The sequence below is a fragment of the Gopherus evgoodei genome, chromosome 4 (assembly GCF_007399415.2).
Source record: "Gopherus evgoodei ecotype Sinaloan lineage chromosome 4, rGopEvg1_v1.p, whole genome shotgun sequence".
Taxonomy (NCBI): domain Eukaryota; kingdom Metazoa; phylum Chordata; order Testudines; family Testudinidae; genus Gopherus; species Gopherus evgoodei.
Genome location: NC_044325.1, coordinates 144,258,662 through 144,285,247, shown reverse-complemented (window position 1 = coordinate 144,285,247; position 26,586 = coordinate 144,258,662). Strand labels below are relative to the sequence as shown.

General features: G+C 43.8%; 1 protein-coding gene across 1 annotated transcript in view; it reads right to left on the bottom strand.

Moving 5' to 3' along the window:
* The window catches only part of LOC115651276 (complement receptor type 1-like), a 67,024-nt gene that overhangs the window by 24,068 nt on the left and 16,370 nt on the right, over window positions 1–26,586 (bottom strand). Inside the window, exons 6-14 of the mRNA XM_030562214.1 lie at window positions 26,202–26,270; window positions 24,712–24,780; window positions 22,870–23,058; window positions 20,511–20,717; window positions 18,907–19,006; window positions 16,628–16,710; window positions 11,022–11,243; window positions 9,316–9,364; window positions 8,104–8,198 (exon numbers count right to left, since the gene is read on the bottom strand). Of these exons, the coding sequence (XP_030418074.1) occupies window positions 8,104–8,198; window positions 9,316–9,364; window positions 11,022–11,243; window positions 16,628–16,710; window positions 18,907–19,006; window positions 20,511–20,717; window positions 22,870–23,058; window positions 24,712–24,780; window positions 26,202–26,270 (1,083 nt within the window). The remainder of the gene's footprint in view (window positions 1–8,103; window positions 8,199–9,315; window positions 9,365–11,021; window positions 11,244–16,627; window positions 16,711–18,906; window positions 19,007–20,510; window positions 20,718–22,869; window positions 23,059–24,711; window positions 24,781–26,201; window positions 26,271–26,586) is intronic.

The window sequence follows — 26,586 nt, the reverse complement described above, 5'->3', positions numbered from 1 at the left end:
TCAAAAATACTAGGAAATTGTATACAGTAAGAAGTCCTGCAGCATATAGGGAGTGGAAGGGGAGTGGTATGGTCCCCAGAGGAATTCTTCCAGTGCAGGGAAAGCATATGCTGGCATATGCATCCCGAAAGCTGCCTCTCATGAAGCCCTTGGTGTAGGGTAGTGCCAAAGGCATGAAGAGAAGTGGCCAGAGCACTTCATACTTTGGAATTCTTGGCTGCAGGGAAACCCATTGGCAGCAGCAGTGGGAAAGCTGCTGAGGGTTATGCGGTGTTGTGACTATTCCAGGAACAGATGGGACCTGTGTGGGTGCGTAGTGCTTGAACATACACAGAAGGATGCACAGGCCCTCAAGTTTGAGGAGCCTGGAATCGGAGAGGTATAAAAAGGGCTTAAAGCCCTGACATCCTGGTCAGAGCCTTGTGTGCCACGCCTCTTGTGAGCGGCAGCACACAGCCTTGCTCCTATCTTTCAGTTGCAGCACTTCCTGTCAGTGAAGATTTGAACTGTTAGCGGTCATGACAAGGCATTTCTGTTCCACCTCTGAACACTCACCTTCTACATTAGTGGCTCTCATCCTTTCCAGACAACTGTACCCCTTTCAGGAGTCTGATTTTGTCATACATATCCCCAAGTTTCACCTCACTTAACTACTTGTTTAAAAAATCAGACAAAAATATAAGGCTGTCACAGCACACTACTACTGAAAAGTTGCTGACTTTCTCATTGTAACCATATAATTGTAAAATAAATCAATTAGAATATAAATATTTTATTTACATATCAGTGTATAGAATACAGAGCAATATCAACAAGTCATTGTCTGTATGAAATTTTAGTTTGTACCAACTGTGCTTGTGCTTTTTATGCAGCCTGTTGTAAAATTAGGCAACTATCTAGATGAGTTCATGTACTCGCTAGAAGACCTTTGTATACCCCAGGGGTATGCATACCCCTGGCTGAGAACCACTGTTCTACATCATCTAAGAGAAAACATACATTGAGGTTCCAAAGTAGCTTTTAGTTTTCCACAAAGGTATGTACACAGTCTGCTCCCTCCCCTCTCACACATTCCTAACACAGCTAAGTTCATGAAGGAGAATTCCATGTGTAAAATATTCACCAATCAGTCATTTTGAGCACCAGGTAGTTGATACTTTTTCTTTATATTTCTAGTTAGTTTTAATAAGGAACTTGGAATTCCATTGGCATTGAGGGCGTTCGGGGTCAGACTCTCAGGGATTGTCTATATTAGAAAGTTGTGCCAATTTAACTATACCAGCACAGATAGAGTCCCATAGTGTGGACTCAGTTATATCAATACAAAGCTGCTTATAGCCGTATAGCAAATCTCGTAAGGGAAGCGAATAAGTTATGTCACTATAACAGCATCCATATTAGAGATTTTACCAGTGTAATTATTCTGCTAAAACATCACACATCTAATGGAAATAGATATACCCGTCAAACTTTGGACGAAGCTGTAGTGCAATGTACACCTAGGGATTGGTGATGAGGTCAGTTGCCCTGAGTGCCAATTTCCAGGCAGTTTCCCACCTATCTCTCTCCTTAAATTTGTATCTTTGGCCTTTCACATAAAAATACATATTCCCAAAGCCACCATGTAAAAGGGAGATACTTGGACCATAATGCCCTTAGTTTACTGACCACTAGGGCAGACTGCAAGGCTCTTTTCCCCTATTTAGAAGAAGTTTTGGGACGGTTTTCAGAGTTCCAACCTTCTTAACATTTGTTTTTGCCACTGCACAGCAAAGAAACACCTGGAAGCAGGAGAGAAATTCATCTTACTTCACTGAACTCCCCCTAGCTGCAGTCTAGTGCACAGGACCAAAATTTAGTTGTTTAAAACAAACACACGGATAGGCCCCTGGTCTGCCCCATTATGTGGGGAGCCCTGTCGGGAGCAGGGATGTTGTGTGAGGGCCAAGGGAATAGGTGGAGATGTGGAGGAAACCAGGGTGGGGAGCATGTATATTCCTTCACTGATGTCTCCCCTGCTGTAGGGGGAGAGCTGCCTCTGTCTGACAAAGCCTGTATTATGAATGCCAGGATCTTCTGCAGAAGTCGCTCTGTGGCATCTCGCCTTGCCCGTTCACACCCTAACGGGAAGTGAGGGTGGGGAAAGGACTGCAGCTGCAGTCGATGCCATAGCACTGATCTCAGCTCTGAGCAGTGGGGATCTCCTTCCTCTGACAGCAATCCTGCAGGAGCCTGGCTAAACAGAACTGAGTCAACTTCTGACACATCATGTTACAAAAATCTCTCCACACTCGTAAAGATACTTATCTGCAAGAGGAAAGGAGAGAACTTCTTTCTGCTCTGTAAGCCGAGGTGAAAGTAAGCCGGTACGGGCTGGGACGGAGGACCGTTAAGACTGGCTGAGGGAGAGAGAAGCCTTCCCCCTGCATAAGAATACTTTAAACTCAGCTGTTCCCTGAGTGGTTCAGCCCTCAGGGTTAGGAGTGGTTTCTGGCATCCTTGTTAATTTCACGCACAGTAGCTGGGGGGAGTGGGGAGGGTGTGTTTGACCATGGCAGGGGCAGTCCTTATGTGCCCCCGGGGATGAGGAGATCTTGTCTCCAATACTAATATACACAACAAATACAAGCATTTGGCACAGCTTAAATCCAGAGCTAATAAAAGCAGGTGGAAGGGGAAAACTCACTGTCACATTGGTTTCTTGTCTCCTCCCTCCCCTTCCTCCAGCCAGGCTGCAGACAAGGCTCTGCATTCCTCCCCTCTACCCCCACAGGGGTTCTCCTCTAGGCTCTAGCTTGCAGCAGGGACACTGGCTGAGATGCCTGCTGTTGCTGCCTGCATAAGAACAGTTTAAACTCAGTTGTTCCCTCGACAGTTCAGCCCCCAGAGTTAGAAGTCGTTTCTGGCATCCTTGTTAATTTCACTCCCAGTTGTTTTTGGGGAAGGGGGGAGGGGAGGGTGTGTGTGACCATGGCAGGGGCAGTTCTTTTCTGCCCCCAGGATCAGGGGATCTCCTATACACAAAAAAAACCAATCAAAATCAGGAACCATTTTCAAGTTCAAATCTATCCCACTTCCTCCCCAGCAGAGGATCATGGTTCTGATGTCCAAACTGCTTGCAGATCTCTTTGAAATGTTACTGAACCGTGCAGGGAACAGCTGAGTTTAAACTGTTCTTATGCAGGAGGCAGGCTTCTCCCTCTCTCAGCTAGTCCCCCTGCTCCCTGCTGCAAGCTAGAGGGAAGCCCCTGCAGCTGCTGCTCAGTGCCAGGCAGGGAGAAAGCATGGAGCCTAGTGTCCGCAGTCTGGCTGGAGGAGGAGGAAAGACACGGAGAAAAATGTGACAGAGAGTTTTCACTTTTTCAGGCTTATTCCAATAGTAAAAAGTTTTATTACAGACAGTACTGGTAGTAATAGTAGCTTTATTTTCTCTATCTATGCCATGCAATGGGCGGGATCCATGAAGTACATAGGAGAGGTGGGTTGCTTGCGATTGGACCATATGGGAAAGAAATGTAAATTACTTTCACCCCTGCCCAAACCCCAGGGCTCCCAGCCACCTCTGCAGCTGGTAGCTCCAGGGGTGATTTAAAGGGCTCGGCTCCTAGCTTCAGCCAAATCCCTGAGCCCTTTAAATCCTGATTTAAAAGCCCCAGGATTTAAAGGCTCCACCTCTTCCGATAAGAGGCCATGCCTCTTCCGGTTGAGGCCACTCCCCCTCTGCAGGACTCTGGAGTACTGGCAAGTCCTTTAAGTTACTTTCACCCCTCTCTGTAAGCAGATAGTGATTAGATGAGAGCACAGGGCTAGATCTCAGCATCACTTTTAAACAGTTAATGAGACAGTTTGTTATTGCTAAATGAAACTCAATGCAGCTTGCAGTCACAAAAAAGGGTGTAAATAACATTTTAAATCTTTAAATCTTATAAGACACATAATAAAGTGTTTGATTATAAACACTTCCTCTCAGCAGCAGTGTGAGACATTTTCTGAACATAAAAAAAGCTTATTTTAAGATCTACAAAGACAGTTTTTGACAACTAAAATATAAAAAGGATGTAGGCACTAAACCACTGGGGAACTTATCAGGAGGACACTTTTGATCTTACTGCTTACTACTTATAAGAAAGTGCTGGAGGACTGTAAGGAAACAAACGTTATTTCTTATTCTCATATTGAGATAATTTTTAGCAATACAGTAGTGAATATTCTGAGTATCTTGGAACAACATGTAAATTCACATTACTTTTAATTTTCTCTTAGGGGAGACACACTAGATATCAAGCTTGTGCTAAGAATACACATTGTGGAGCAAGTAATAAAAGTTGGCTTTTTCCTGTAGTAACACTTCAAATTTACTCTCCATCTACAGATTTTTTTTTTTAAGAAAGGTCACATGAAAGCCAAAAATTTAACTGGGTTCAAAAAAAGAATGAGAAGTTCATGGAGGACAGCCAAGATGGCTAGGGATACAAACCCATGCTCTGAGTGTCTTTACTCTCTGACTGCTGACAGGGGATGATGGATCACTTGATAACGGCCCTGTTCTGTTCATTCCCTTTAAAGCACCTGGCTAGATGGGCCACTGATCTGACCCAGGATGGATGTTTTTATGAAGAATCTACGACATTCCACTTAGTGTCTGTCATCTTTACATTTGTGTTTAAAGAGTAATACGCACTCCATGATGGAAGCTTGTAAGTAGGGATCTGAAGAGGCTCTCGTGCTGTTCACTGTTAAAGCCACAACTCACAATCCAAACCATGCCACGCTCTGATGGTGACTATGTTCTTTAAGGGGAAATATTTAGTACTATGGAGGTGCCGAATAAGGAACAAGCTGCACGTTCAGAAGACCAAGCAATTTTCATGCTGCCAACTGCCTTGCTTGCTTCAGAAGCCATTTTCAAGGGCAACAGCAATGATCCACCTCTGGTCTTTCTGCTTTACTCAAATGCAGTGGATTCCTACCACAATTCCAGCTCAACAGAGGAATGAAGTTGTAGTGAAAGTAACAGTAGTTACCTGAGAGTGGGTCTATTTTCACTACAGAAATTTCAGTACAAATATACGACATTTATCTCCTAATTTTTCCATGATGTTCTTCCAGTGTCTGTTAATGTGTAAACCTCAGCCATCAGCCAGCATCGATCACTTATACTGCAAAAGGAAGATAAACAATCAAAATACTTATATACTTCAGTCTTACACGCATCTTTCTTTAGACTTCAAAGTATTCATTTGGACTAAACTTTTCATTGGTTGTACTTTTCAGTATTGTCAGGAACAAGTACTTGTTTTTGCATTATGTGTAACTGCATAGAACAAGAAACATTTTTAACTTATTTCAGGTTAAAGCAAACTTATGGTATTTTTTCTCAGTGCAAAATCCTAGAAAAAGCAGGACAAAACATGCATTCTGGATGTCACAGGGTTAGGGTTAATTTGTCAGCAGAGGTAGTAACTGCAAGGGACAAACAACAAAAAGTGACTGGTGACAAGTGTTGATAATTACACAAGCTAACTAAGGGATAACTAGGCTATCCATGAATCTGCTCTTCTCCCCATTGTAAAATAAAGCTGAGCTGAAACATTCCTCTAAACAGGGGCGGCTCCAGGCCCCAGCATGCCAAGCGTGCCCTTGGGGCGGCAAGCCGTGGGGGGCGCTCTCCCGGCGCCGCTGCCTTCAGAGGCTTCCCTGCCGAGGATCCACTGGTCCCATGGCTTTGGTGGACCTCCTGCAGGCGTGCCTACGGAGGGTCCGCTGGTCCCGTGGCTTTGGACCTCCCGCAGGCATGCCTGCAGGAGGTCCACCTAAGCCGTGGGACCAGTGGACCCTCTGCAGGCAAGCTGCCGAAGGCAGCCTGCCTGCCGTGCTTGGGGCAGCAAAATCCCTAGAGCCGCCCCTGCCTCTAGAAGTTCTGCTTTTCACCAGGAATGGACACCTACACAGATGTATATAGACAACATTTTTATAGTGGGATATTAGTTTCTTCAGTGTCTAGTCACATTGAATATTCTTATTTAACAATGGACCATGTGAATGCTAAGTAAAATACTGCATAGTCCTTATGAAGTCCACATGAGCTTCTTTATGATATATACTAAACACAATTAAGCAATTACTTTAGTTTACATACCTGTTTTAAAGGATCATTTACTGTAACTACATACTCAGAGCACCATATAATTCATTTGAGGAACTAGCACATGCAATGCTGCCTCCTTATAGATGAAATCTTGTATTTGCTTATAATCTTTCTGGTTTTATATATTTATTTTTCACCCAAAGAACAATATATGATTTTCTCCTTCATTCTTAATAGGGGACTATGGAAAGCTACTTGGAGCACATCACACCTGTTCTCTGCTCTCCACACTGGCTCAAAAGCAGTATAAGCTTGACTTGAAAAGCTAGAGGCCGAGGTCTGGGCGGGGGAGGGGTGCACCAAGGAGTGCAAGGCTCAGAGGGTTCATCTACACAGGGATAGAGGGCTTCTAGCATGGCCATGGCTGGCTCATGTCAGCTGACTCAGGCTTGGGGGGCTCAGGCTGCAGCCCAAGCTCTAGGACCTTCCCCCTTCACAGGGTCCGAGCCCAAGCCCAAACATCTATACAGCAATTTTTCAGCTCCAGAGCCTGAGCCCTGAGAACCCCAGTCAGCTTACCCAGGCTAGCCACCGGGTTTTTTTATTCTTTTGTAGACATTCCCAGAGAGAGCTTGGGAAGCAGGGCAGGCACTCACCTTGGCATGGCAGGCTAAGGAAATGGTCAGGGCAGTGTCCCTGGTCCTGATTCCCTACCCTGGGGACCCTGAGCAACCGCTTGCCCAGCTCCCAGCCTCTTGCTCTGGAGAGGAAATGCCGGCCCCCCTCACAATGATGTGGCTTTGCCCAGCCCAGTTCCATTCCCTGCCTCCAGGTACGTCCTCACCCTAATGCCCAGGGGGTGGGGACGCAGGAAGAGCAAACTCTGGGCTGCCCTATTTCACACTCTCCCCAGGCACTGAGGAAGTATTGTCTGTGGGGGGGAGGACATAGATCAGCCCCCACAATATTTCCACTGCAGAGGTGCGAGCCCTCACTTGCCCTCCAGTTTCATCACCCTAGTACTGCTTTCCTATAGAATACTGGATCACATTCAAGGTTTCTGTCCTTATCTTCAAGGCACTCCATGGCCTGAGCCCAGGATATCTACAGCACTGCCTAAGGCCCCAGGACAAAAATCATGTTTGACAATTACGCTCCTCTCTACAATAAACATCAAGCTCCTTTGCATGGGAGACGTAACTTTCTCTGGGGCCGGGCTGAGACTGCGCAATGAACTCCCCCAGAAACAACACAAACCTTATCACCTTCCACTCCAAGTGAAAGATGCATTTCTTTGACCTGCCCTCTCTAACAGATACATAACAGAATGCACGTTAAAAAGCCACCACATATGCTCCCCGCCCTCCAGCGAAAACCAACCAAAAAAAGACTGGACTTGTTTCTCCCCTTGGGGAGAGGATCAGAGAATAAAAACCACATGACAGACATTAGTCATGATGCTTAACGTGCTAGCGGAAGGTGCTCAGATATGATGTTGATAAGCATGGTATAAGAACCTATATCATAACAGAAGTAATGAAATGGAAATAATGTTTATATTAGACAAATACCTGTTTTCAACATACTGCATTTAACAGACAAAGCACACAAAGCATTCAAGTTTGTTGTGGTTGCAGAAAAAACATAGAATGCAGTGTTTTAGTAGATAATCAAATAATATTACATGAAATATTTTTGCATGCAGTGTAGTTGTAGCTCTCTTAGTCCCAGGATATTAGAGAGACAAGGTAGGGAAGGTAATATCTTTTATCGGACCTACTTCTGTTGATGAGAGAGACAAGCTTTCCAGCCACACAGCGCTCATCCACCTTCTCTCTCTAATGAAATATTTTGGAAGAAAAAGAAATAACCCATAGAAGTAATTTATATTCTCAATTTATATTTAATATTGTAAACTTCTACCCTACTCTCTCAGATGACATTTAAACAGAAGACCACCACACCACTTGCATAGTTTTGGGTACAGGAAAATATTTTTCTATAAAAATACATACCTTTGAAGATCAAATTACTTTCTGTTTTACTCATCTGCAAATCATGTTCTGTTGTAATGTGATGATTTCGGGAATCCAGATTTACACTGTAAGAACTAAATAGCAAGAAAGGAGACAACATTTGCTGATTAAATATTTTCACATAACAAGCAAATTGAATTTAAAGTTGTTGTTTTTTAAAAATATGGAGCCTTTTTATAAAACTAGAACTGTATAAAGAAAAAATTGGAGGCTGAATATTAGGAAAATATTTTGATTCTAAAATGTATTAACCAGTGGAATTCTCTACCAAGCGCTGTGGTAGAAGCATTGCTGTTTTGGAATTTTACAGCTAGCAAGAACAAGATACTTAAACATTGTTTCCTTCTGTAAAATGCTGCTCAAAATAAAACAAACCATATTTGCAAAATCTTATGTCCCTTATACTTTCAAGAACATAAAAAATTCTCACAAGGCTTAAGTTTTAACAATGCAGAAAAACAATATTCAGCATCAGGCATTTAATTTTTAGGTGCATGTGTGTACCCTTTATCATTGTCCTTCACCAAGAAGGGTAAGTAAATTTCACAAAACAAGCAATATTCCCACAGAGAGTCACTTCTGTATAATTTATCTTGCAGACTCAACAGCTCAAAGAAAGCAAGAACAGATTAGTATTTAATTTTCTTTTTTTGTCTGATGAGCATATGTTTTGCTGCCTATATTCTGCCAGCAATATACAAACAAGACTGCAGTAATCACATATAAGTTGGTCCTCTTTCAATACTGTTCACAGTGAAATTCTAGCACCCACTAGATTTCATAGCATGGAACAAATTGCACATGTCAACGTGATACATGTGAGTCAACAACATTGGATCACTTCTACTACAGTAAAAGCCCATTTCTGCGGGTGAGTATCTTCACTTATGAACTGCCAGCACTGGATATTTTATTCAAATAACATTGCAAACTGGGCTTCTGAATATAAAGCTTATCTTAACCAAGCTACCTGCTTGATGATTATGACAAAATGGATCAGGATTGCATGAACGTAAACTTCACTCCCATGGGATAAAGTCCAATAGTCCACACTATTAAATAAGCCTCCTTAAAAACACTTACTCACATCCAGGTACATGCAAGAAAAGAAACTCTTCTGCAGTAATGAAATGCCATGAGAAGAAGTTGAAAATTAGTAAAGAATAAAAAAAAAATCTTTGGCTAGCTTACCAGTGTTTCTTTTTGTATATTCCAATACAAATAAAAACGACAACAAAACCTTGAAGGAAAAAAAGAGCAGGTATCAGGCAACGAAGTTATATTTTATTTAACATTTTGGTAAACACAACTAGCAAACTTCACAGATACGTAGAAGGGAAAAGCCCCTCTTGTATCCCAGATCAAAAATCATGAGAAGCCCTTATTTATCCAGGAACTGGTTCTGATGTTAGATCTCCCAATTTATCACATCTTGAATTTGTTGATACACGGTTAATGTTTACATTTTTAGCTTATTCAGAATAATGTTTAGTACTCAGTCTATTTTATATTCAAGATGTTCAAGCTTTACATTATTTGTTTCCCTTCAAGCGCTTCCAGCTATTTAAGGAATTTTCTCGACCAAATAGTCATAGGATATATGCTTATGTCCAAGTTTTAGTCTGGCTTACTTAATTTCTTCCTTGACTGATGAAATATTTTAAAAGAATAAATAAAAATTAGAAAATGAATCCATCCACATGTGTCAGATTCTCAATTTTGAACTTGCAAATGAAAACCTCTAATCAGATTGGGCCAGTTAAAACTACATTTAAATTCTGCTCTTAAGATTTCAGCACAGTTTTCCCTGATTAGCACACAGGGATTGTTACACCTTAGAACCAATCAACAGGAATACAGACTGCACAGTAATTTGGGTTTGCATATTCTCAGTCCACATGGATCAGGAAAACTGCTAGAAACCTGCTTCTAACAGCCGCCTCTAGCATGGCTGTGCTCCAATCACACAGGGACTATATCCACTGCTTGACAAAGCTGTTCTATGGCGCCAATTTAACAAGTCACTTAAACACAAACTTAAAGCACATACTTAATTCTGATTGACTTCAGTGGGATTTATATATACGCTTAAGTGTTTTGATGAATGGGGGCCTATACAGTTGAAAAACCGTTCACAAGGTGAAGCTACTACAGCCTTTGTGGGTATTCTCTAGGAAAGGGTTGCACATGTGTTCAGAATTTGCTAACATGACGACTAAACACCCACGCTCTGGTAAGTGGAGCCCTTTGCACTGCAGACTGACTAACTGAATGGTCGGAACTTCATTTATATAAGTAACAACTTTCTTATTCCCACAATGCTAGACTGTCAAATCCAACCTAGAAAGGGCTTGCTTGGATCTTCTGACAATTTCCCTTCCTGGCTTCTATCCTTTCCATTGTTGCTGAGCACCAGACAAATACACAGTCCTAAGCATGGAGGAAGTATTCTCACCCAAGACAGAACTACTGAAGTGAAACTTTTCTTGAGGGAGCAGGGGGAAATGTGATTCTTCACATCCCTTCTGTTCCCAAATATTGTGCACACAAAATTAAGACAGAAATCACAGCAGGTTTCTTAGCTCAGGAAAATATTGTGAATAAATTACAAGCCTACGCACAAACAAAATAACTAAGAGTATTAATACAGGCATCTCTCCAGGGAATGGCAGTGCAATCTCAATCATGGGAATAAATTTTACATGGCACCAGAGGGAGAAAAAGTTAATCAGTGGCAGAGAAATTCAAGAATCCTAAATTCAAGGACCTTTAGGAGTTAAGCAGGGGAAAAAATGAGATAGAGGAAATATAATACTAAAATAGCTTGGACTGTGGACCTCAAAACACAGTCATAGCTTTACCATATCTAATTATTTTTTCAGTATTAAGTTACTTACCAATACCAATACCAATGGCAATGCCGTTGCTGATGCCGATGCCGATGGCAATGCCAATGCCAATGCCGATGGCAATGCTGATAGCAATGGCGATGGTGATGGCAATAACAATAGCGATGGCGATGGCGGTGCCGATGACTAAGCTGATGACTAAGCCGATGACTAAGCTGATGACTAAGCCGATGACTAAGCCGATGCTGATGCGTATATCAACGCCAGGCGCTAAAGAGAACAAAAATGTGAGCTAAAATATGAAACCATATTCATGTCAATAACCTACAGGAACTCATCCACAATCCATGCATATGAAGCCATACTTAGTACCCTAAGGCCTGGTCTACACTACACGTTCAGGTCGAATTCATCAGCGCTAAATCAAAGTAAGCCTGCACTCTGCCACACAATGAAGACATTTACTTCAACATATAGGGCTCTTAATATCGATATCTGTACTCCTCCCCAATGAGGGAAGCAGGGCTGAAATCGACATTGCTGGTTCGCATTAGGGTTAGTGTGGACGCAATTTGATGGTATTGGCCTCCGGGAGCTATCCCACAGTGCACCATTGTGACCGGTCTGGACAGCAATCTGAACTCGGATGCACTGGGCAGGTAGACAAGAAAAGCCCTGGGAACTTCTGAATTTCATTTCCTGTTTGCCCAGCGTGGAGACCTGATCAGCACAGGTAACCATGCTGTTCGAGAATCGAAAAAGAGCTCCAGCATGGACTGTACAGGAGATACTTGATCTGATCGCTGTATGGGGAGAAGATTCCATGTTAGCAGAACTACATTCCAAAAGACGGAATGCCAAAACATTTGAAAAAGTCTCCAAGGGCATGATAGAGAGAGGACACAATAGGGACTCGTTACAGTGCCGCATGAAAGTTAAGGAGCTCAGGCAAGCGTACCAGAAAACCAAAGAAGCAAACGGATGGTCTGGTGCAGAGCTGCATGCAATTCTAGGGGAGGCCACTATCCCACCCCTGACCATGGATTCCGAGGAGAGGGTACTCTCAGGCTATGTCTTCACTACCCGCCGTATCGGCGGGTAGCGATCAATTTCTCGGGGATCGATATATCGCTTCTCATCTACACATGATATATCGATCCCCGAACGCGCTCCTGTCTACTCCAGAACTCCACCAATGTGAACGGCGGTAGCGGAGTCGACAGGGGGAGCCGCAGATGCTAATCCCGTGCCGTGAGGACGGTAGGTAAATCGATCTAAGATACTTTGACTTCAGCTATGTTATTCACATAGCTGAAGTTGCGTATCTTAGATCGATCCCCTCCCCTAGTGTAGACCAGCCCTCAGACATGCCTGAGGATTTTGCGGACGGGGAAGATGATGATGATGAGGACGACGAGCTTGTGGAGGGCACACAGCACACCATTCTCCTCAACAGCCAGGATCTTTTTCTCAGTCTGACTGAAGTAGCCTTCCAACCCTCACAAAGAGGTATCCCATGAAGCCATGGAAGGGACCTCTGGTGAGTGTACCTTTGTAAATATTACACATGGTTTAAAAGCAAACTTTTTTAAAGATTAATTTGCCCTGAGGACTTGGGATGCATTCACGACCAGTACAGCTACTGGAAAAGTCTGTTAACTTGTCTGGGGACGGAGTGGAAATCCTCCAGGGACATCTGCATGAAGCTCTCCTGGAGGTACTCCAAAAGCCTGTGCAGAAGGTTTCTGGGTAGGGCAGCCTTATTCCATCCTCCATGGTACTACACCATACTAATAGCAAGTAATCCAGTATCATTGCATGACAAAGCATGGCAGCGTAAGGTCCCGGTACTTGCTGGCATTCAAGCAACATCAGTTCTTTATCTTGCTGTGTTTTCCTCAGGAGAGTGATATCATTCATGGTAACCTGGTTGAAATACAGGAATTTTAATTAAGGGGACAGAGGTGGCTGTTCCTATAGGGCTGTTTGCCTGTGGCTGAAAAGAAATCCTTCTTTGCAGTTAGCCAAGCAGGGGGTGGGGCTGTGGGGCGGGGATGGGGTATTGGCACTGAGCTGTTTGCGTTTGGCTAGCAGGGATCTTCCCTGATACCAGCCTCGCGGTGGGGGGAGGGGTAAAGTGATCATCCCAGGGAATTAGTTGGGTTTCTGCTGCTGCACATTAACACAAAAACCACAGCACTCAACAGGCTTTGCTTGGTATGGGAAAGGAGGGCACTGCTTTTACGAAGATTGCAGAAGCCGAAAGACAATGGCTTACAATGGCCGCATGCAAGCTGAATTCTGTTGCCCAGCCCTGCTTCCGTGATCTCCAACACCAAAGCCACAGGAACTCAATATTAAGATGCAAAATGCGACCTTGTACCGAAATCACATGTGCTATGTAATGTGAATAGTGTTGTCCACCGTGAAAGAGTACACAGACTGTTCTGTAAAATGTATCTTTTTAAATACTTCTCTCCCTTTTTTCCCTCCTGCAGCTGCAAATTTTTCAAGCCTCCCTCCTCCGTCCCAAAGGCTATCTCAGATAAGGCGGTGAAAAAAACACACGTGAGATGAAATGTTCTCTGAAATCACGAAATCGACTCGCAGTGAAAGAGCTCATTTGAATGAGCGGAAGGACACAGTATCACAGTACAGGAAAGCGGCCAACAAACGCGAGGACAGAAGGGACGAACGCGAGGACAGAAGGGACGAACGCGAGGACAGAAGGGACGAACGCGATGAGAGGTGGTGGAAGGAAGATCAGAGGAGGCAGATACAATGCTGCAACTACTGTGGGATTAAACGGACATGCTCCAGCATCTGGTGGAGCTTCAGGAATGGCAGCATGATCACAGACTGCTGCTGCAGCCCCTCTATAACCGCCCTCCCCTCTTCCCATGTTCCATAGCCTCCTTGTCCAGATGCTCAAGAACGCAGTGGGGGCGGGAGTGAGGAGGGAGGAGAGGCTCCATGCACCCTGCCACTCCATCCCAGTGGGCAGCCCAAGCAAAAGGCTGTCATTCAACAAGTTTTGAAGTGGTTTTTTCCTTTCTTCCCTCCTTCCCTCCTCCGACACCCCACCCAGGCTACCTTGTCAGTTCTCTCCCTATTTTTACAAACAATTAATAAAGAATACATGGTTTTTAAATGATAGTGACTTTATTTCCTTTGAAAGCAAGCTGTGATTGAAGCGGGGAGGGTGCATGGCTTACAGGGAATGAGTCAATCAAGGGGGCAGGTTTTCATCAAGGAGAAACAAACAGAACTCTCACACCATAGCCTGGCCAGTCATGAAACTGGTTTCAAAGCTTCTCTGACGCACAGCGCTTCCTGGTGTGCTCTTCTAACTGCCCTGGTGTCTGGCTGCATGTAATCAGAAGCCAGGTGATTTGCCTCAACCTCTCACCCCATCATAAACGTCTCCCCCTTCCTCTCACAGAGATTGTGGAGCACACAGCAAGCAACAATAACAATGGGAATATAGGCTTGGCTGAGGTCTGAGCGAGTCAGTAAAGTGCACCAGCAACTCTTTAAATGTCCAAATGTACATTCTACCAGCATTCTGCACTTGCTCAGCCTATAGTTGAACAGTTCCTGACTACTGTCCAGGCCGCCTGTGTATGGCTTCATGAGCCATGGCATTAAGGGGTAGGCTGGGTCCCCAAGGATAACTATAGGCATTTCAACATCCCCAATGGTTATTTTCTGGTCTGGGAAGTAAATCCCTTGCTGCAGCCATTTAAACAGAGTAATGTTCTTGAAGATGCGAGCATCATGAACCCTTCCCAGCCATCCCACATTGATGTTGGTGAAATGTCCCTTGTGATCCACCAGTGGTTGCAGCACCATTGAAAAGTACCCCTTGTGGTTTACGTACTGGCTGCCCTGGTGCTCTGGTGTCAAGGAGAGATCTGGAATCCATCTATCACCTCGCCACAGTTAGGGAACCCCATTGCAGCAAAGCCATCCACTATGACCTGCACATTTCCCAGAGTCACTACCTTTGGTAGCAGCAGCTCAGTGATTGCTTTGGCTACTTGCAACACAGCAGCTCCCACAGTAGATTTGCCCACTCTAAATTGATTCCTGACTGACCAGTAGCTGTCTGGCATTGCAAGCTTCCACAGGGCTGTCGCCATTCGCTTCTCAACTGTGAAGGCTGCTCTCATTTTGGTGTCTTTGCACTTCAGGGCAGGGGAAAGCAAGTCACAAAGTTCCATGAAAGTGGCCCTATGCATACGAAAGTTTTGCAGCCCCTGGGAATTGTCCCACACCTGCAATACTATGCGGTCCCACCTGTCTGTGCTTGTTTCCTGGGCCCAGAATTGGCATTCCATGGCATGAACCTGCCCCTTTAACACCATGATCTCCAAAGTGCCAGTGCACATGGTTTGAGAGAATTCTGTGTCCACGTCCTCATCACTCTCGTCGCCGCGCTGCCGCCTCCTCCTCGCCTGGTTTTGCAGGTTCTGGTTCAGCATAAACTGCACGATCGTGTGCGAGGTGTTCACAATGTTCGTGGCTGCTGTGTTGAGCTGAGCGGGCTCCATCCTTGCCGTGGTATGGCATCTGCACAGGTAACCCAGGAAAAGAGGCGCGAAACAGTTGTCTGCCATTGCTTTCACAGAGGGAGGGGGGAAAGGAAGAGGGGGCCTGATGACATGTACCCAGAACCATCCGCAACAATGTTTTTTGCCCCATCAGGCATTGGGATCTCAACCCAGAATTCCAGTGGTTGGAGGAGACTGCGGGAACTATGGGATAGCTATGGGATGTCTACTTCCAGTTCAATGCTCTGGAAGTCAGCGCTAGCCTCGGTACTATGGAGGCACACCGCCGAATTAGTGTGCTTAGTGTGGCTGCATGCACTCGACTTTATACAATCTGTTTCCAAAAATCGATTTCTGTAAAATCGGAGTAATCCCGTAGTGTAGACATACCCTAAATAATAGCAGATATGAATGAAAAATTAATGCAGTCACATAAAACACCACATTGTAAAATGAATAATAATTAGCTACTGAAAACCATGATCTGACCCCTCGAGAACCTCACAAAGAAGAAAAGCTGCTTTTCAAGGGACTGCGTAAGTATGCATCTTGTAATACAGGCAGGAAAATCGTTGCAAAAATGGATGAATCAATTTCATTTTAAAGGCTTTCTACAATATAAAGGGATATTAACTATTCTCTCACACAGGCTCTCATTTTCCAAGCCTGCACTGGTCAGCCATGTGTTTGCCAAAACACCAAGTAGGCAAAGAATCATTACACGTGGGCTGTCTAGATAGGGTATCTTAATATTTACCCTAGCACATCATCATAGGTAAGTGTCAGGGTATTTCTACAGTACAATTATACACCTGGAGCTGGCCCATGCCTGCTTTCTTGGGCTAAGGGGCTGTTTAATGGTAATGCAGATATTTGGGCTTGGGCCTATGACCTTCCCACCTTGCAAGGTCCTACAACCCCGGCCCGAGCCTGAGTCCAAACGTCTACACCACAGTTAAACAATCTCTTAGTCCGAGCCCCGGGAGCCTGGATCAGCTGGGATGGGCCAGCCACAGATTTGAATTGCACTGTAGACATATGTCAAAAGCACTGTAATCACTATTTCAAATTATCCAAATAGATTGTTTCAAATAGCCTGACCTTGACAGGTTGGAAGTTGACTCCATTCAACCTGATCTCCCTTCAGCACACATTGGATGAAAGTTGGCCCATGTAATGTGACCCTAAAGAAAAGAGAAAAAGTTTCTTACTTAACTCTCCAGTTGGTCCTATAATAGTCCAGAACTTTGGAAAAGGGGTTCTTTCTGCCAGTAAGTGATGCTCTAGGGTCATTTCTGCTGTAAGTACCAACATGATCCCTAGGATGAAGGAATGCTGAGAAGTTAAAGTCAATGTAGAACAAGAAAATAGGTGGGTGTAAGACTGCAGAGACCATGTTAGCAGGTGAAATCCTTCCCCTTCGAGTCTACACTAGCTAGATGCTTGGGAATTTCTCGGCAATACTTTTGTTAAACGTTAGCAAAGGGAAACAAGTAGGTCTCTCTTCTCCACATTTTTTAATGCTTTGTATTTCTTACATCTCCAGAAGGTGGAAGAAGTCTCTAAATAAGTTTTAGAATTTGAAAAACACTAAGGAAATTAGTAATTTTCCAGACCGTTAATCTTCTCAAAGTGTTCGCGTGTGAAAGGTTTGGATTTGCAGTGTGGAGGCTGCGTCACACCTCCCTCGTTCCAATCTGCAGAACAGTGCTTGGGATGTGTGCTGTTGGCATTCAACACCTTGGATTACTGTCCCAGATAAATGGGAAGCAAAAGGGTATTTCTGTCATGCTGGAAGTCAGTAGCTCCGCCTGCTTAGGTCCATCATTCCTCTTCCTATTTTAACTCTGCTCTTCTACCAAAGAGTTGGTGACAGTCCACATCCAAGACCCACTTAGCCAGACCTCTAGCTAATTCTTGCACACAAAGTACTGCATACCGGCAATGCAGTCACTTAGCCTTCAGTACTTCCTTTAACACTACAGGCCAAACGTCGTGGCCTTATTTATTTGGCAAGGAGGTTTAGAGAAACAGATGAGACGTGCACCTAGTAAAGCTGGTCTCTGCAGGGTCTTTCACTGGTCTGCTGAAATGACAGGGACCAACAAGGATAGACATGAACATCATTTGTAGCCAGGTGGCTACTGCTTTTCTTTCAACTTAAAACATAACACCCAAAGGCCACTTGTGCTGACAGCAGCAACAGGGAGAGAAGACAGCTGTCCAAGGGCTGTCCTGCTGCTGCCACTCTTTCAAAACCTGAACATCTCAATGTCCAACCCTAATCAGCCCATTTAAACCCAAAGCTTTTATTGGCGGACACAATTCCAAGGTGTGCAGCTCCTGTACACTTCTACATAGGAAAATGTGAAGTATCACAACAATAGCTTGGACATTCTTGTGAGTGTAACTCAGATGCAGTATTGCCTAGAGGAAAAACCACTGGACTGGGACTCAGGAAGCTTGGATTCTGTTCTCATTTCTGCATCTGGCCTGTGGGTAACCTTGGGAAGTCACTTCCCCTCTGTGCTTCAGTTTCCCCATCTGTAAAATGGGGTAAAGAATACTGCCCTCCCTTGTAAAGTGAGTTGGTATCTGATAACAGCTAGTTGTTATTATATCACTTGAGAAGTAGGCTGATGGCTCAGCTACAGGAAAAGACATTCTCAGTGTCTCCCAATCTCTGTGGGGTTTGAAGACAGAGAATCATAGGACTGGAGGGAACCTTGAGAGGTTTTCTAGTCCAGTCCCCTGCACTCAGGCAGGACTAAGTATTATCTAGACCATCCCTGACAGGCTTTTGTCTAACCTGCTCTAAAAAATCTCTGATGACAGATTCCACAACTTCCCTACGCAGTTTAGTACATAGCCAGCCCCTCTTTATCGTTCTGATCCCAGCACAGGAAATCTAACCCTTGTTGCCTGCATGGACTACTAAAATGGGCGATACAGTGACAAACAAAATGATATCAATCAAAACGAAGGCATCCATGCTCATGCCATGTGCTTCCCTGTTCAGTTACTCTGATGTCCAGAAAGAACCTGCACAGTCCAATGAAACCAGAATCCAATCACATATTATGGGAGTTTTTTCCAACAGAAGCTTGAACAAATTGAAGTGCACCCTATGATACCGTAGCTGCACCTGCTTCCTCCCAAGTTAATCTTCAACTGGAGGATGGAGGGATCATGAGCCACACCTGGCCAAATTCAGCTGGAAGATTATACTTTTTAAATATGGCCCTGAAGCCAAGGCAGCACATCTATAGCACCTGCTCAGATTGTGTTTTTAAATTAGATCGGAATTTCTATTATTAATTCTCCACTGTTCACCAAACTAAGCTCTGTGAATTAATCAGCACCAGTTTCCCAACACTCACCCGTCATCACAAATGATGTTTGCTCTTGCACCATACAGGTCATTGGTTATAACAACAGCTCTGCCATGCTCTGGTCCTTTTGGAACACCACAAGATCTCCCTAGCATAGAACAAGATCAGTGTTAGCATGTTATGTTGATGCAACAAGCTAAAGACTTAGAAGAGACTATGGCCGGGGTGGCCAAACTGTGGCTCGCGAGCTGCATGTGGCTCTTTTACAGTTAAAGTGCAGCTCACAGAGCCCTCTTACCAAACTTGGAGGGGGAAGTGGGGGGAGAACGGGAGCTTGGGACCTCTGCCTTGGAGCAGGGTGGTGGGCTAGGGGCTTCTGCCCAGCAGGGAGGCAGGTCTCACAGCTTCAGCAGGAGCCTCCTGCTCCAGCTCTTCAACTTCTGAAGATTGTTGTATGCGGCTTGAAGGGTCAGTAAGTTTGGCCACCCCTGGACTATGGCAACGGCAGACTAGCAGTCCAGTTAGTTCACTTGCCTTTCTGGCATTTTTATCTCCTACTTAACTGTGGATATTCTTATTGTCCATATTAAGTGTTTAATTATATCGCTCTGTCAACTTCAATGGCAGAGACTCCTACTTATTACCATAAAGAACACACTATCAGAAATTCACCGTGTCCACATTCAAAACAGAAGAGACATGCTGCATTCATGGAGCCCAAGAGAAAACTACAAATAGCACTAATGAGTATATTGGGAAAACACTTCTGTCCTTGATGTGGACAAGGATTTTTGCACATAAAAACATATGGCCTATTATATACATCAAGTATTTTCCTAATCAGGCATGCCAGACTACTTGAGTCTAAGACTACACAAGAAATTCACATCAGTATTAAGATACAGCCTATGTTTCTCAAACAGAATATAATACATACATGCAAGGAGCTGCGGTTAAGGGTGACACTCAGTTAGCTCCTTTCACTCACCCTGTATTAATGAGGGTTTTGCATGGAATACAACAGATATAGACTCAATATAGGTAGCTTTGCCAAAACTTATGGTATTCTTCACAATGCAAGCCGCTTGTCATTAAAGTTTTGTTATGCATTTTGGTATTTGAACATCTTTGCCATACATATAGTTATTACATATTGCATTTATTTTTAAAACTGTGATTCAGTTTGGTTGACCCCTATGCTGAATGAGTGGTCTTTGAGGCTAGAATTTTTAAGCGTGCGAATTTTAACAGCAGCAAAAATAATACTATTATTCTCCTTTACATAGTTTCCAGGAGTACTGTGCTCACCATTTTAAAATGAATATTTACCACAGTATATTAACTTTACTGCATTATTTGTCATCTCCTATTGCTGCTGGGAAGCACATTGCAGATAATGAAAACCTAAACTACTGCAAGTGCTGCCTAATGTTCAATAGTACTCACTTTGCTTTCTCTGTCTCTCTCTCTCGCTATTTAAAGATTAATTGAAAATAACCGTCAAAACCCGACAACAAGGTTTTTCAAACTAAAATTGACAAGCCGGTGCTGAAATGTGAACCCCAGTTGCTTAACACAAAACGCTCCTATCTGCTCACATGGGGCCACTCCCTCAATGGAGAGAGAAAAGTGACAAAAAAAAAGACACCCACCTCTACAGAACTCAGGGGCTTCTGACCATGTTAAATTCTCAAGACAAGTAATGGCAGGTCTCAGTTCGGTGCTCTCATATCCTGGATGACAGACATAACTCACAGTGGTTCCACTAGGAAGGTAATTCTTCGTCACATCTTCCGTACTTAAGGCAGCAGATTTTAACCTTGGTGGGGCACCACAGGCAGCTAGCAAAAAGACATGATCTGAAAGATTTAGCTATAAAGATAGGCATAAAATTTGTACTTTTAGCTTTCTATATATATATATAAACACACATGTACATATAAACATATATACACGCACATACATTTTTAAAAAACACAAACACTAAGTATGCACAGCTCTGTAACATAAGTGAAGGGTACCAAACAAGTAACAGGTACCCTGCCCCAAAAGTTTATGATTTAGAGGCAGCAGCAGCTGTTACAGTACAGCTACAGAACAGCATATGAGCATTAGAGCAGGATGCTTTACAAAATATGTAGAGGAAGGGAGATTTTTAAGGAAGAGAAGCAAGCAACTTGGACAAAGTTAACTGGGTGCTGCTCCAAGCTGCAAGTGATAGGAACTAAGGAGTAAAAAAGAAAAGGAAGGAGCTGAGAGAGAGAAAGGCATTAGCGGACTGAAGCATGTAGAAAGAGAAAGACAGATTTCCCCCCTGCTGCTCATCTCCAATTCAAAAGGAACATTCTGTTTACAACCACTGCACAGTTGTCTTCTTCAACTCTAACCTTGTGACCCTCTCCAGTCTATGTCCATCCTCTCCACTTTATTGAAGTCTCACACAATTCCAAGGGCCTCTACCCCACCCCATTCTCCTTGATCTCTTAGTGCCTTAAACCATTTTTACTTCTTTAAATCCTATCATCTACTGGCTTTTGTCACTCAATCCTCTCACAGTTTTTCTCCTGACTCTTCAATCTCGTACTTTCAGGTCTAGTTTGGTGGATCCTACAACTCTCCCACACTCCACTGCTCCATCAGCAAGAATATGCCAGGATTCTCTCCTCGGCCCACCCTCTTTTCCTTGTGCACCCTGTCTCTGGGATCCTATCTGCTCTCACAAATTTGGATGCAATCATTATATTGACAACTCACAAAACTCCCGTTTTGATTCCCTGCCAGTAGCTTAAACTGCACATGGCAAAAATAGAGATTGTGTTCCCTCACAAATCTTTCCTTCTCCACGTCCTCAGACGCCACTGATTGAACAAAATCCTCCTCCTCTCAGCCTCTCATGCCTGTAATCTGGGCATCAGTTTTGACTCAGCTCTTTCTATTGGCACTCATGTCCTGGCTATATCCAAATCTTGCCATTTTCCCTTCTGAAGTTCTCCAAGATCCAGCTTTTCTCAGTGCAGACTGCCAAAGCTCTTGTCCAGGCCCTTATGTTCTTCTCTATGGACTTGGCTTTTTTTCAGGTTCTCTCAACTCCTATTCTGTGCATCCCTCCACCAGGACTTTTCTTTACCATATCAAAAATAAGCTTCATGTCATCTCTTTCAAAGTTCATCTCATCACAGCCCTGCCTTACCTACCATATCTCTCATCTCATGATATCAACTACCAGCTTAGCTCTACCAACATACCATACCTTCATCACCTCTTAATTCACTTCTCCTACAGAACCTCCAGGCTTTCTTCCTTACCTATCAGATGGGCTCCCTGAAAAAAATCACAGCCACTACCTTAACCTCTAAACCCCCCGTATTTCTGCTGTAGTGCTTGTAGAACCCTGATATTTTATACAAGCCAGAAACGAGGCAAGCTGCACTGCACGCACAGCTAACCTACATGAAAACATGCTGCCCTCCCACCCCGCCACCTTCACCCATTTGTTGCATCTTCTTGTTAATCTGGATTTAGAGTTCTTTAGGGGACAAACTGTCTCTTTATTACATTTGTACAGAGCCTAGCACAAGGGGCCCATGATACTCAATACTTTATGCAGTACTGTAATATAAGTGGTACTATGCAGGTAATCATTTCTGAAACAAGTTTATTTCATATTTTCCAGGTGATACAGCGAAACTGTCTGAGCATTCTGAGGATGGAGGCATCCTCATCTATTTCTGTGTGGTCAAAATTTAAATATAAAATTACTTCCCATTCCTGTCAATCTAAACCGCTCATTGCTGAATCAAGTTGTCTCACTGATGAATGCTCCCAGATTGCTTTGCAGTGAGATTCTTGAAGAAGCAGGTTCATTGTATATTGTCACTGATCCAGCAAGAAACTTGAAACTAGTTATTAAAACTAATTTTGAGTAGACCTATTCAGTGGGGGAAAATCTGACATTTCCATCAGCGAAGGGTGGCCTGAGCAAATTTGTTCCAGAGAAAATAAAATACTTACGACCACAAAACTCTCCAATGGTTGACCACTTGGAGTTTGAAAGGCAAACGACAGTGTCTGACTTTCCAGGGATTTTAACGAAGCTATCGTTGCACCTGTACGTAACTTGTGTGCCAATAGGGAAGCCCTCTGTGCGATCAGTATCATGGGGGACGGCATGACTGAACCTTGGCAGGGCCCCACACAGACCTATCAGAAAAACAGAAGAACATACTCATGTTAATAGGAGAGAGATTTATTGTAAATAATTTCACACAGCAGCCTTCATTGAAAAGGATCCTGACATACCTTAGATGCTACAGGGACCTGCCACAAGCCAGGTGAGCCCCGTTGTGGGGGGTTCCTCAGGTTTTCCAGTAGCCTATGAGAACATACAAGCTTCCCACAGCAAGGGGTTAAAACTAAAGGAGTCTTCACTGCTATGCTAGGTCAAGTTATTGAAACAGGAATTAGCCTAGCGAGAGCAACCCCACTGCAAAAGAATGGTGGAGGTACAGAGAGCGATTGGATTAGCAGCACAGAATAGCTGAGTCCCCACTGCATGATGAGCTCCAGCCTAAGCAACTCTCTAGCTCCCACCCACACTCCAAGTGGGCTAGCTAGGGGGCCAACTCAAACTGGAGAGATTCATCTTTAAACAAAAGCTTCTTTTGACCACCATGAATTCTGTGCTCAGAGCTGGAAGGGATATTTCTCCCCCTTACAATCACCAGTTTTATTTGTGGGGGGTCGGAGTTTCAGGGGTGCTTGGTATTGTTTTCAGCATAGACACTGTATGAAAAGGAATTTTGTGAAAGGAAGGATCATCAGTTCACTCATCTGACTGTTCTGAAAATCATATAAACAGCCAGGCCACACACGGAAAGACATCAGATGCCGCAAGATGACTTTTCAAGTGTTCGTATCTGTCAAAACAGGCTAAAAGAAAAGAGGCCCAATCCCAGAATTGCTCCTTCTCTCTCCTACAAATATGTCAAAGCTCTGCCTCCTAACACACAAGTGAATGTACCACTGAACAACATCGCTAAGACACATAAGAAAAAACGCAAATAATTTTACTCATTTCTTTTTCCTTAATATTTCTGAGACTGCACAGTGCGAGATGTCCACATGCATTAGGCATACTGCCCTTGTAGCCACACCACCAATTAATTCTTTGAACTGTAAACAATCCATTCCTATGCACAACAGTGAAGATTATAGAACAATTTTGGAGACGGATAATCTTTGGCCTAGCCAACATGCCTGGAGTGCCATTCACTCTGGGCTGAGGGTGCAGTCTCTGGGCTGGGGCCGGGGATGAGGGGTTTGCGGTGCAGGGATGGGATCTGGGTTGTGAGGGGCACAGAGCTGAGGCAGGGGATTGGGACATGGGCTTGAGATGTGGGTTTACTTCAGGTGGCTCCCTGTCAGTGGCACAGCAGCGTTGGCCCCCATCAACCAGCTCATACAATAACATTCCTTACCCACCGTATTGGCCACTCCTCATTCTCCTTTTGAGAGGAATCAGAGGAATGAGCCAAGGTCAGAGCTTAGTGGGAATCCTTTGGAAAGTGGAAGGGGGAGAAGGACCCACCAAAAGGCTTTGATAACCAAAAGAAATGGTGCAGGAACAATGAGGGGGGTAGGAAAACCAGGAGAGCATGGAGCGTGCACATGAACAACAAGCTCTCTATCAAGTTTTTAGGCAAGCGCTAAGTAAGCATCATCATATTTGCATTTGTGAATAGCAGAATTATAGAAATTAAAATGACTTTCACACTGTACATTTCATTTTTATTCAAGTGGCAATTTGAACCCAAAATTCTAGACTTTTAGCAAATCAAAGTTCTTCCAATTTACCTGAGGAAGCGCCAGTTACTTCTGCTCCTTTGGGAAGGACAGCTGTGGGTTTGTCCTGGGTAATTATGACTAAGGCAAAAAGAAGAGGAAAAAGCAGTTATGAACATTACATCAGTCTCCCATCACCAGCTGGCCACTCAGAGTCAGGAGTCTGCCAAACTAATGTTTAGGAATCTGCATCTTTAGAGAGAAGACACACTTATCCCACTTACATGTTGTCACAGTGAGAGCCCATGTACTGTCAGTTGGGCAACACTGCTGCTGGGATCCCACTCATATATTCGAGAGAAAGCCCATAGCAACCCTTACATTGAGCTTCCAACCACTTCCCTTTCCAAATTTCTCTCTCTCTCTTTTTTTTTTCTTTAAGAGCTCTAACAGTTCCGTGTTTTGTAGAAGGGATGTGAAAGGCTCAGTGTGGTGTCTCTTGTTGCCACCATGAGTTACGAACTGTCAAAATCTGTCATTTCCCTTCAGTTTTACTCATCAAAACTTCCAAACCAGATTTCTCAACCCCCTGACGTGCTGTTCTCACTCAGCATTCTCTGCAAGGTGTTGCCATGTGCAACTCAGAAGTGTGCATCTCCAGCCCTCACATGAAAATATTTTTTGGCCTAGGAGAACGAGAACCGTGTTGGGAACCAGGAGATGATGAGTTCAACTCTCATCATTTCTACCGACTGATGTTAACACCACTGTGCTCTTCAAAACCCAAGTTATCACTGAACAACCCATCCTTCCTGAATGAAAGTTACACAAGCTAGGAAGAGAACCCAGATCTCTAATATGGCAGACCCAAGTCTCATCCACTTAGCCTAACGGAAAGAATTTGCCAAATCTAAATACTTGGTTATGCGATGTGTACAATGAGGTTATTCAATCATATATAATCTATTGTCTTAGTGTGTTGTGCAGCCTCCTCTAGTGGTTGATCCATATAACAATTTACTCCTTCTGCCACCTATTATAATTACTTATTTAACTTGATAGACGTTTATGCTGTAGTACCTTAGGCCCAAGTGTCAAACGTCTATGACACACAGAGGTGGGGGACGGGACATTAGTTTCACATAGATTTCTTTTTTCTTTATAAAAAGCCCAGAACTTACATAAAGCCCATGGTGTTGGCCACGTCACTCTCCTTTTGAGAGGAATCAGAGGAATGGGTCAAGGTCAGAGCTCCGTGGGAATCCTCTGGAAAGTGGAAGGGGGAGAAGGACCCACCAAAAGGCTTTGATAACCAAAAGAAATGGTGCATGAACAATGAGAGGGGTAGGAAAACCAGGAGAGCATGGAGCGTGCACATGAACAACAAGCTCTCTATCAAGTTTTTAGGCAAGTGCTAAGTGAGCATCATCATATTTGCATCTGTGAATAGCAGAATTAAAGAAATTAAAATGACTTTCACACTGTACATTTCATTTTTATTCAAGTGGAAATTTGAACCCACAATTCTAGACTTTAAGCAAATCAAAGTTCTTCCAATTTACCAGAGGCAGTCCCAGCTACTTCTGTTCCTCTGGGAAGGACAGTTGTGGGTTTGTCCTGGGTAATTATGACTAAGGTAAAAAGAAGAGGAAAAAGCAGTTATGAACATTACATCAGTCTCCCATCACCAGATGGCCACACAGAGCCAAACTAATGTTTAGGAATCTGAATCATTAGAGAGAAGACACACTTATCCCACTTACATGTTGTCACGGCGAGATCCGTTGGACTACCCTGCAGCCTACTGCTGGGATTCCATTCATATATTCTAGGGGAAGCCCATAGCAACCCCTACATTAAGCTGCCTACCACTCCCCTTTATAAAATTTCTCTCTCTCTCTCTTTTTTTTTTAAAGCGCTCTAACAGTTCCGTGGCTTGCAGCAGGG